This window comes from Sciurus carolinensis, chromosome 2 (genome assembly GCF_902686445.1).
Source record: "Sciurus carolinensis chromosome 2, mSciCar1.2, whole genome shotgun sequence".
Taxonomy (NCBI): Eukaryota; Metazoa; Chordata; class Mammalia; order Rodentia; family Sciuridae; genus Sciurus; species Sciurus carolinensis.
This window is the reverse complement of record NC_062214.1, coordinates 95,155,118-95,167,743: the sequence shown is the minus strand read 5'-3', so window position 1 is coordinate 95,167,743 and position 12,626 is coordinate 95,155,118. Positions and strand designations below refer to the sequence as shown.

Below are 12,626 nucleotides of genomic sequence, written 5' to 3'. Positions count from 1 at the left end.
AGACCTGTGACTATGAGAAGGCTGTGGCTCTGGTGCTCTGGGTAAGTGGCTTCCACAGCTCAGTGTTTGTACTCTCAGCTATCTCCCCAGTGTTTGTACTCTGAGCTACATACTGAGACCATGTGACTACATACTGACTAGTAGAACCATGTGACTACATACTGACTAGTAGAACATGAGTGGACATGATGCGTATAATTCCCAGGGCATGTCCTTTTAAAGGGAAATGGCTCTCATCATCTTCCTTTCATAGGCTGCATTTGGTAACAGTAGAAAGTCAGGTTTGATCAGATGGGTTAGCTACAGAATGTGATGTCATTACTCTGGTGGCTAGTGAATTTTTTTGTGTTCAAACTTTTCTTTTTAGTTTTAATTTCTAATACAGTAAGTATTGATAGCTGTAACCAAAAAAAGCCAAACTCTTTGGGGTCCTTAATGATATTCAGGAAGGTAACAGAGTTCTTAGGCCAAAGACTTTGAAGTTTGAACACTGGCCACCCAAGGTCCATTATCAGTCTTGCTCATTGCGTTCTTGGTACTTTAAACCTTTGGTTGGAGGGATCTGATGCATCTCTATGTGGTGTTTGATACTGTTGTACCCTGGGGTTGTTTGTGCACATGGATACCCTGTACTTCAGACAGGATGGCGGTTTGCAGAAGACAGGTATGCATGGTCATTTGATCTTTGTGTTCTCTCAGTTCAAGAGATTCTTGAACCAATCATGTTTACTTAACTGGACAGTGAGCAAAATGGCAGGCCTGACTAGTCAGAGATGATAAGAAATCTTAATGAATTAAAGACCCTAAAGGGAAAGAAAGTTTTCTGAAGCCTTTTTTTTTTTTTTTTTTTTTTTTTGCGGTACTGGGGATCGAACTCAGGGCCTTTTGCTTGCAAGGCAAGCACTCTACCAGCTGAGCTATCTCCCCAGCCCTGAAGCCTTTTTAATTAGAAAAAAAAAAAAAAGGAAATGTTATGTCATTAATCTTTACAGTAGCTCCATATTAAATTTCTAAATATGTAGAAATAATTTCAAGAATAAACCAATTTTCTACAAATTTCTTTTTAGTGAATCTTTCTAGAATTTCAGTCTCTTCATTTCAGGATCTAAACTATCTTCACCTGTAAAAATGAATCCACTTATCTATTCAAGCAAAATCAATCAAGAGCCTCCTTGAGCCTAGCACTGGGCACTGGTTACAGGTGATGAGGGCTGGGTCTGTCATCTCCATGCACATGCTTTTATCAGGTGTGAGGGGCATTAACTTGGTTCCTGTTTTGTTACCTAGAGCCTGAGAGTTCCCAGTCACAATAAAATGACACTCAAAGGAAAATCAAGGGAGGACCACTGAGGCATTCCTGCCTACAAGAAAGTAGCTTGTGTGCTTTGCTGGTGGCTACTGGGAGTCCAGGATGTGCCTCGTTCCCAATTCTTGTTCTGTCTTGCTTCCTTTCACTTTCAGGGAGTCTGTGACTGTGAAAGTACTTTGTAAAATACAGAGAGCACTAGTGTCAATAGGATTACCTTTTCTCAATCACATTATGGCTTTATTTTCCTCTTTCCTAACTGGTCACAAAATAAAATTGAAATACCCTTTAAACATTGTCACTGTTGTGGAATGAAGTTTGCTCCCTGTTCTTGAAGTAAACACAAGTGAATAAAATGTTAATCTTTTTTCTAAATCCAGATTGATTTTGTTCCCTCATAGCTAAGCACTTAATGATTCTGTCTCATGATCTTGAAAATCCTAAAATGGCATAAAGGGCTGCTCAAACTCTTAATTTCCCAATAGCTTTACAATGATTATGACAACTGGAGGGAGAACAGGTAGTAACTTGTCACTCTTGAAAACGTTCTATTGCTGATATACATTACCTTATTTCCAACTTTTCATTATTACTGCAATAAACATTGTACCTGTTTGCTAGGTCTGTCTTTATAAAGTATCACAGACTGGGTAGTTTCAATAACTGGAATTTATTGCTGCACAGTTCTAAGAGTCTAGAAATCCACACTCAAGGTATTGTCAGTGTTGGTTCCTCCTGAAAAATAAGGGAAGTGCTCCAGGCCTTTCTCCCTGGCTTGTAGACAGTTGTCTTCTTCCAACCTCTTCACATCAACTTCTCTCTGCCTGTTAGCTTTCCTCTTTTTATCGGATGCCAATTATAATAACTTCATCTTAATGCTGTTACTTCTGTAAAGACCCTATTTCCAAATAAGGTCATATGCTGAGGTACGGGGGTTGCTATTGTTTGGATCTTGAATTTTCCCCAAAGATCCATGTGTTGAAGGCTTGGTCCCCAGCCTGTGGTGCTATCTGGAAGTGGTGGAATCTTTAGGAGGTAGATCCTAGTGGAAGGAAGTTAGGTCATTGGGTTGTACCCTTGAAGAGGACGTGTGGATTCCAGTCTCTTCTCCTTTTTGCTACCTGCCTGCATGAAGTGAGTGGCTTGCTCTGCTATGTATTCCTGCCTTGAAGTGCTGGCAAGATCATGCCCAAAGGCAATGGGGCCAAACAACCTCTGACACTGAGCCAAAGTAAACTTTACCTCTTTTTATATCAGGTGTTTGTCAGCAACAAAAGGCTAACACACAAAATTGGCTCTGATAAGTGAGGTCATTGCTATGACTATACCTGACAATGTCATTCAAAATCATTTGGAATTGGTCCATGAGAGGAGTTGGGAAAGGTTTGGAGCAATGGACTAGAGAAAATCTAGAATGCTGTAAGTGGAGCATAATGGGTAATTTTTTGCTGAGGGCTTAGTAGACCAGAATGCTGATAAGAATGTGAACAGTAATGGTGATAGTCATGAGGTTTCAGATGGAAATGAGGACTCTGTTGGGACTTAGACTAGAGGCCATCCTTGTTACACCTTGGCAAAGAATTTGAAGACATTATATCCATGTCCTAAGACTTTGTGGGAGGCCAGTTAAAAGGTGACAGATTAATTTATGTGGGCAGAAAAATGTCAAGGCAGTACAATATTCAGGCAGTGACATGTGTATTACTGGCTGCTTTTAGTCAAGTTTACTGTGACAATCAGGAGCAAAGCAAAACAGTAGAAAAATTTGGAAAACTTTCATTTTGGCTAGAAAAGGTGTCCTTTTAAAGGTGCTGCCAAGGAGGGTGCAGTTACTATTAAATAGAAGCCAGGTGCTTTGCACTGGGACAATAGAAAAACTGTCTTGAAGGTATTTCAGGGATAGGCCAGATCCCTGGTATAAAAGTGTAAATTCATTTCAAAGATTTGCAGGACTGTCTAGGAATTGTTTCTCTGGAATTTGATTCCCTGTGTGCGCTCAGCCATGGTTCCAACAGGTCCCAGCTGCAGATCTTGGTGCCATCAGATCATGATGCTGATTTTGCAGACATGTAGAATGGAAGAGTTATGTGGTCATGGAGGCTTCCATCTATATTTCAAAGAAAAACCCCATATGCCAGGTAGTGCATGGCAGGGTCTAATCTAAGTTCCTATGAGTAGCCTCACAGGGCAAAAGCAAAGCTGCAATCAATGGGACCCCTGAAAGGCAGAAATGCCAGGAATACAGAATGTCTACTGAGGGAAGGTGTCAGAATTGTGCAAAGCCAGCCCAAGACAGCAGCCAGTGAGACACAGGGTAAGGCCATAGAGTGGGGCTGCCCAAGCTCTTGGAGCCCATGTTCTGCCAGTATGCTCTGAATGCCAGACATGGAGCTACAAGATATGTTTGCACTACTGGGTTCTGGTCTTGCTTTGGTCCAGTCTCTCCTTGCTATTTTCCCATTCCTCTCTTTTGAAATGGCAATATTTAACCTGTGCCACTGCATCTCAGAAGAGTGTAACTGATTTTTACAGGAGCTTATGGCTAAAAATTTGCTTTGAGTCTCAGAGGAGAAATTTGAGAATGCTGGAACAGTTAAGACTTTCGGGACTCTTGGAGATGGGCAGAATGCTAGTTTGGAACTTTAATATTGCCCAAAGGCCCATGTATTAAAGGGCTCGTTCCCAGCTCATGGCACTCTTGAAAGGTGGTAGAATCTTTAGGAGGTGGAGCTCAGTGGGAAGAGGTTGTGTCCTTGTGGGCATGCCATTGAAGATGATATTGGGATCCTGGCTTCTCCCACACTCCTCTACTTCCAGTTGCTATGAGGTGAGCATCTGGGTTCCACCAGGTGCTCTCTGCCACGATGTGCTGTGCTGCCACAGGACCAAAAGCAGTGGGCAATGGTTCAACTGATCACAGATTGAAACCTTTGAAACTGTGAGCCACAACAAGTCTTGCCTCCTAAGTTGATTATCTCAGGTATTTGTTGGAGTAGAGGAAAGCTAACACATAGGGATTGGCTCCATCATCTTTTTTGGAGGGACCCAATTAGAGTTCATGACAAACATGAAAAAACAAAGCAGTTCACTGACTCCTTTATTTATTTGGGAGGTAGGAGGAGGGCTGCAGAGAGGGATCATAGGAAAATTACCTATAATGAAAGGGTCAAGAAAGGTCTCCAGGGACTGACCTGGAACGCAATGATACTGTTTTTGTAGTTCTTGAAAAGAAGCAGGGAATGTCTAAAAGTACCTGATGGGAGTTTTGTAATAAAACCTACCTTTATGAATGAGTACAGTGGAATACTACTTAGTACATTCATACATGTTTCTACCATCTTGAGATTTTTATATATACAGTATATGATCTGGTTTTGTAAATGTACAGCTTGGAAAAAAAAAAAAAAGAGATCCTTTTTGTAATAAGTACAGCATTAAACATAACCAACATGGGCCAGCCACATTCCAATTGAAGACCCAGAGAAAGCAAGGCTGACAGCCCAGTGCCCAGCCCCTTCCCTGCTGGCAGCCCCAGCATAGGTGAATCAGTGACCCTCTGCCCCTGGGCTCAGGAGGCCAGCCTGCCCTTGGCATTTGCATAATAGTGCCCATTCACACCAAGCCCAAACTGCAGAGGATGGGTCCTCCCTGAAGGAAAGTGGCAGAGAGGAATGTGTGTGTGTCAGGTATGGAAAACAGGAATGAAAGAAATGTGCTCTTCTACTAAAGGCACTTGTCAGTGGCCACCTATAGCCATTCCCTAGTCCTGGTGAGCAAGTGGGATGCTTTTGGATTGAAGCCAACAAGGTCAGAGCGGACCTCAGTTGTCCTCTCACCAGGTTTAAATACAATAAATAAATCTTGGTGGTGGTTTTGCCCTCCTGGATTCCTATGAATAGGCTACCTTTTAGGATCATTTATGGAGTAACACTCCCTTTCCCCAACCCAGACTTTTCAGTCTCTTCTATGGGGAAGATGCCAGAATAGCTTCAGGTCTTGGAGAAGCAACTGCTCACTGTGGATCAGAAGGGGAGACCCCAGATGTCCCCTCCCCTGTCTGTGCCTGAAGCTGCTCTGCCCCAACTGTCAGTCTCTTGGTGCCTCAGATCTTGGTCACGTAGTTGTTGGGGAACAGGCCTTGCTTGCCTCGTAGTCGACCTGTCCACCAGCCAGAAGGATCTGTAGGGGGAGAGAGATGTGATTCAAGTGACTTCATCCCTGCTCTTTTCACTTCTTATGGAAAAGTTTGTTGTGGAAAGTGACTCTCCCCCATGGCGGACACAGAAATGTACCACACAGATGCCTTTCAAGAAAGAACCTGCAGCAGGGATATAAGGAGAGCTCCAATGTCAGCCCCCATAGGAGCCATCCCAGTCAAACCTGTGCAGGGTAGTGGGTAGACTTTGTCATGTCATGGTGTCCAGCTTCCTCCCCGTTTTCCTTTCACAGGTGTTACTACTCCTAAACCCATCTCAGAATCTGCTATTTGGAGAACCAGGTCTGTGATGATCCTTCATACCCTTCACTTCCCATCTTTATTCCAGTCCTGTTATGGTTTGGATCTAAGTGTTAAAGGTCCCCAAGGTAGCAGTATTCAGAAGTAAGATGTGGAATGTGATGGGATCATGAGGGCTATAATCTCATCAATAGATTAGTCCATTGATGAATTAATAATTTAAAGGGCTATTGGGAGGTTATTTTAAATTTTGAGACAGAGTTTTGCCAAGTTGCCTAGGCTGGTTTTGAAATTGTGATCCTCCTGCCCTGGCCTGTAGCTGGGATTACAGGTGTGTACCACTCTACCTGACCTGATGAAAATTTAAGGAGGTGGGGCCTAGTTAGAATAAGGAGGTCACTGGGGGTGTGTACTTGAGGCTGTATCTTGTCCTGGCCTCCCTCTCCCACCTCTCCCCTTTTGGGTGCCATGAGGTGAGTAGTTTTGCTCCACCATGTGCTGCTCCCCATCATGATGGTATGCCTCATCACAAGCCCACAGCAATAGGGCCAAGCAACCATGGACTAAACTCTGAAACCAAAATAAATCTTTCCTCCTTCAAGTTTGTTTTTTGTCACAGTGACAGGAAGCTAACCAACAGTCCCTTTTCCAGAGATAATTTGGTATATATTCTTTCAGATCTTTATTCATGTGATAACTCCATGGACAAATTTTATTCACATACAAATCCACCTAAAACAGAAAACAAACCAATCTATACCTATTTTTATCTAGAACTTCAAAACTTGACATAATCTTTCCATGTCAGCACCTCATTTTATTAATAGCTGCATTATGTACCAAAACTTACCTATAACCATTCCCTTATTAAAGGACATTTCTTCCTCATTTTTCATTATTAATACAATGAATGTCCATACATCTATTTTTTCTTTATTTTATTTTATTTTTTTTTCGGTACCAGCACTTGAACCCAGGGGTGCTTAATCACCGAGCCACATCCCCAGTCCATTATATTTTATTAGGGAAAGGGTCTCACTGAGTTGCTTTGGGCCTCGCTAAGTTGCAGAAGCTGGGTTTGAACTTGCAAGCCTCCCTGAGCGGCTGGGATTACAGGTGTTTGTCATTGTGCCTATCCATACATCTATTTTTATGTCCACATGTAAGTAGTAGTGTGGAATAGATTTCTGGGTTGAAGAGCATAGACTTCATATTATCTTTTTAAAATTTTTTTATTTTTTGTACTTTGAAGAGGACAATCAGTGAAAACAGTTATTCAGATCCCTTTTCTGAGGGGAAACAAAACTATTTCTTGTACATTCTTTAAGCAATATTTCATGCAAGAAATCATTTAAAAAATTACCCGCTTTTGTACACAAATGATAGCACATTATATGTTCTGCACCTTTAAAAACTTTAATAATATGCACTAAAGATCATATCTGTGAACAAAGAGTTCCTGAGGTGGGGATATAGCTCAGTGGTAAATATCTTTAAAAGCAGCTTCTGTATTCTCCTCTTTAGCTGAATATGTTCCAGTGTTCATTATAATCTGTCTTGTTTTCTGATGCTTGTTGACCTTTCTTGATTAATACATAGTTCTTTAGTGAATTTGTTGTAAGTGAATTTGTCATGAAAGTTGTAAACATCCTTCTTCTTTTCTCATAGTGCTAGGGATGGAACCCTGGACCTTGTGTATGCTAGGCAAGGGCTCAAGCACTAAGCCACACCACCAGTCACCCATGTTTTCATACTGTTTTAATATTGAAGTAGTTGAATTAATAATCTATTATAGAATTTTTTAATATAATATTTGGGAAATTCTTTCTTACATTGATATTAACAAAAGAAGACTCTACATCAGGGGCTTTTTTTTTTTTTTTTTTTTTTTTTTTTTAAAGTACTGGGGATTGAAACTGGTGTGTGGGTGGGTACTCTACCACTGAGCTACATCCCCAACCCTTTTTATGTTTTGAGATAGGGTCTTGCCAAGTTCCCCAGGCTGGCCTCAAAATTGCAATATTCCTGCCTCAGTTTTTCAAGTAGCTAGAATTATAGGCATGTATCTAATATTTATCTACTTATATTTGAAAATTATCTTGGTATAGGGAATGAAGAATAAATTGAAAGTAGTTAATTTGATGTGGTGAATTAAGAATTCTGGTAATTATCGCTATAAAAAAGAGCATGTATTTCCTATTGTTACTAAGATGGGTATCTTTTGTGTGTGTGTGTGTGTTACTGGGGATTGAATCCAGGGCCTCACACATGCTCGGCAGGCACTCTGTCACTGAGCTACATCCCTGATCCCCTATTTTCTTGATTAACTGTAAATATGAGAGTTTATATTCTCACCACACTGACAAAATCCACAGTTATGAAAATGAGTTTTCAGTAACTCTTTTGATAGTAAAACTTGACCTGAACTAATGTGAATTTGTTCATAATGTCCCTTCCCACTGGTGGATATTCGTATGTTTCACAGCACAAATACTGAGTTGTTACCAGGTTTCCCCTGGGACCCACAAGGGGTGTTATATAATGTATAGCACATACACTGTTAACTCCCTAAAAGCTTCCATTTTTTATTTCTGAAACTCAACTGGTCCAAGGCCTGGGGTGGGGGAATGTGGACTGCTTCACATTTTAATCTTTGCTGATGTCGTAGGTGAAATGTTGGCTCTGCATTTCACTCATGATCTGTGAAGCTCTGTTGTCTGCTGCCTCAAAGGCTATGTCCATGTTTGGAATGGATTATTTGGCTACTCTCATGGAGATGCTACTTATATGTGTAAGATATTTTTCTGGGCTACCAAATATTTTACTTTGCTCATGGTACTTTTCACATATAGAAGGTTGCAACTGACCTTGATGAGGTTAAGGTATGCATGGTTTTTGTGTTTTATGTCTTACGTGAAAATTATTCCCATCCAAAGATTGATGTTCTAGGTTTCCTTCTATATAGCTTTGATAATTTTATCATATACTTTTAGGTTTTTAACTCAATCTGATGCTTATTTTATGTATGAGGTAGAGATATAACTTTACTTTCTCTTAAAAATGTAAAGCAATTGTCTATTCTTTCCCCTCTGGTTTAAAATGCCACATTTATCATATATTAAATACCTATATATGTGTGGTCTGTTTCTGGACTCTATTTGATTTATTTAGATGTCTATCTGTGCACTCATGCCACAAGTTACAGTGTAACTGAAAGCATGTTTTGGTAAATTCTAAGACTGTACATTCTATATACAAATATGTAATTATTTTAATTGTAACCAATACAGGTTATTTCAATGGAAATTTGAAAATCGGAAGTAATACTTCTCAGTTCAACACTTAGGAAGACCACATTTAACACTTTTATAACATTCATATATACACACGAATATATTTATACATACACATGTAGCTATATATGAGACTACAGTCCAGTCTATACCCTGTTTCCTTTTTCTAATGAACATTTGTCATGTCAATAAATATACTATACTTTTATATTATCTTTAGTAAAAAAAAAAAATTGTATTGAAATTCACTGACTGAGTATAGCAGCTTATTTAACCAATCCCCTTACTGGATTTGACCTTTTTCAACAGTTTTGCTAAACAAGCCTGGTGATAAAAATCTCATCTATGCTTAAGGGTTTATTTCAGGTGGGCGTGGTGGCACATGCCTGTAATCCCAGCAGTTTGGGAGGCTGAGGCAGGAGGCTCACAAATACAAAGCCAGCCTTAGCAATTTAGTGAATCCCTAAGGAACTTGGTGAGACCCTGTCTCAAAATAAAAAATAAAAAAGGGTTGGGGATGTGGCTCAGTGGTTAATTCCTGGATTCAATTCCTGGTACCAAAAAAAATTTTTTTTCTTTTATTTCAACACTTACTTTTGCTCTGATATCTTTGAGGAGGACACTAAAATGTTTAAAATATTAAAACCTGTAGAAAACTAGAATAACAACACTTAGAGGCCATTTTGAGGGAAACTGGTCCATGGTCCGTAATTCTCCTCATAATGATCTCATACGATGAAGGAACCTGTTAAAATTCCTGGAACTACCCATGGTCACACTTGCTGAAAGTTAAACTTCCGAAAACTACTGTCCACTCTGCTTATAAATCATGGATGGCTCCTCACTGTCTTTACAAGTTCTCTGAAGTCTGATAATCAGGGCCCTCTATCCCCAGGTCATTTCTACCTTCTCATCTCCCACTCAGGATGGGGATTCTGCATCATGGTCAAGGATCAGCTTCTTAAACTTATTTGCTTTTTTCTGGTCTCCATGAGTTTTCTGTCTCTGTCCCTAAGAGAACTCTCCCCATCCTTCACTGTAAACATCTCCTTCATGGGGATTCTTCTTATGTCTTAAGTCAGTTATCTTTGGTTTTTATGTTTTCATAAACACTTGTCTATACATATCTTCTCTTCCAAGTTAAGAAAGCCCTCCGCCAAGCCCATGGACCTCTTTTACAATGGATATTCTAGGTTACCTCTCTGACTCCCATTCCATCTGCCTTCATTATCAGGAAACCATGAGGTTTGGGTAGGGTAGACCTCATCCCATTTCCTAGGTCCATTCCTGCCAGGACTAAGCCCCTCAGGGTACAGCCTTTGTCCTGCTACTGAACTTGATCGAGGGATGGGCACCTTACTAATTTGGTCCAATCAGACTGAAACTTAGGACTTTTGTCCAGTGGTTAAGAAGTTTCAGAGATAAGGCAGATTTCATACATGGTCTGCAATTCTGCTTCCATCTTGCCAACACAAACAAAAATGGCTTCAGAAGGGAGCAGGAACAAAGAAGAGGGAAGAACTGAAAGAAGCATTAAAAAGAAAAGGAAGCTGGAATCTTGAACAAATAGCCGCAGGCCTGACCTGGCTCTGCACATTTCAGAGGAGCCCATAAATTCCCTTCCTGTTTAGACTAGTTTTATAGTAAAGTGACTGCATATTCTTTGGGTAGAACTAGTCATGCACTTACCTTCTTTGATAATATCAATAATGTCATTGGCATTAAAGCTGAGTTCATCTGTGTCCTGAGCATCATAGGCATACAAAGCCTTGCACTGTGGCACCTGGGGCTTGGGCTTAGGCTGGGGTTTTGGTCTGCCACCTGCTGGTGGAGGCCGACTTGTTGTCTGTCTCCGGACACTGTGGAGAGAGTGGAAGCAGATGAGACATGGGAACCAACAGGCAGCAGAACGTATGGTGGTTTGCAGTATGGGTGGACATGGTCTTGTTCAAGTTCAAACCTACTTCCATCCTCAGATGCTGTGTGGCCCAGGACAAACTCTCTGAACTTTCTCCAAGAATAAAAATACTCTTTCTGACATAGCTCTTTATAAACATTCGCTGTTGTTGTTATCATGTCCCCATCATAGAAGGAAATGTGGAAAAGGCCTATCTATAAAAAAAGTACATAAAATATATCTAAACATTTAAATAATGAAGTCACATATCTATCCCTTCTTCCCCAACTCTGTAAATGTAACATTTTCTGGTGCCATACAAGCATGCAGGTACTTCTTTTCAATTGCATTCCCTTCCAGAATTAACCACTACTCTACATTCCGTATCAGTAATTCTCCTACTTGTCTTTACTGCTTTACCACATCTGCAAATATCCTTAAACAATGTCCAATCTGCTGTTTCTGTGGCTGTATAAGGAATCATTGTAGTATCACTCACCCTCATTGCTTTACACTATTCCGCCAAATGAATAGGTCACAATTTACTTATCCCCTCTTCTGATGGTCATAGGGATTCTCATTCAGGAGTTTATCCAGCTTCTCAATATCAGCATTATTGACATTTTGGCTGGATAATTCTTTGTTGTGTGTGGGGTGTGTGTGTGCACACTTTCTGCGCATGGAAGGGGATTTAGCAGCATCCCTGGCTTATTCCCTGACCTCTACCCACTGGATGCCAGGACCAACCCCCATCATAGTCATCAAAAATACATCTAGTGTTTTAAAACTAATCAGGATCTTTGAACTTTTAAGTTTCTTCTTTATCTATACACTGCTGTTCAAGTCACCATTCATAGTGTCCTAAGGCATGTAACTATAACTTGTTCCTTTTTAGGAATCTCTTTAAACTTGTATCTGAAACAATTAATAAATGTTTATACACTGTGTTTCAACACAGTTTTGAAAGTGAAACAAAAAATATTTCCCCCCCACTTGGCTTAAAAACAAATCAGGGTAAAGCCTATATATTCACTTGCTATAAAAGAAACTTAAAATTTCTTCTAAAAAGTGTTGAGTTGAAACTCAATGTCAGGGAATGGTTCTTGGGTCTGTCATATCTGTTAATACCTACAGAACCGGAGGAAGGAGGAAAAGGGAGAGTCTTTCCAGTCCTTAAATTCTGGAACAAATAATCACACCCAGTTTTGAGCTGGCTCTTTGAGGCCATAGCACAATGTCATTGCTGTGGTCCTGGACTGACAGATGTTCATTGGGTGTTGATGAGTATGCTGGAGCTGGGGAGAGGGGACTGGCTGCCAGCCTCAGCAGGGGTGGGGCTCCTAAGATGGTTCTTTCCACACCCTGAGTGGGAGGGAGCAAGTCCTGATGCTATTTTGGCTCTATTTCTCTCAGGCCAATGCACACAAAGCACTTTTCTCTGATGGCAGAGGAAAGGCATCTTACAAATCATTAGCATGACATCATTTCCTATCTAGTGTCCATTGGAAATCCCCATTCTCCATTGGAGAAGTGCTGGCTGCTCTGAAAGCTGGCCAGGCAAGCAGGCTTTTGATTAAGCACCCTATACATTGGGGATATGTCAGCATTTGGTTAATAGAGCCATTAGCCTGGATACCAGAAGTCATCTGATTTCCCAGCAAGGAGGAGTGGAGG

General features: G+C 40.6%; 1 protein-coding gene across 1 annotated transcript in view; it reads right to left on the bottom strand.

Moving 5' to 3' along the window:
* Positions 1 to 4,389: 4,389 nt before the first annotated feature.
* Positions 4,390 to 12,626, bottom strand: part of Myo1e (myosin IE) — a 188,536-nt gene continuing 180,299 nt past the window's right edge. The window contains exons 27-28 of the mRNA XM_047538322.1: positions 10,745 to 10,914; positions 4,390 to 5,485 (exon numbers count right to left, since the gene is read on the bottom strand). Of these exons, the coding sequence (XP_047394278.1) occupies positions 5,409 to 5,485; positions 10,745 to 10,914 (247 nt within the window). The 3' untranslated portion in view covers positions 4,390 to 5,408. The remainder of the gene's footprint in view (positions 5,486 to 10,744; positions 10,915 to 12,626) is intronic.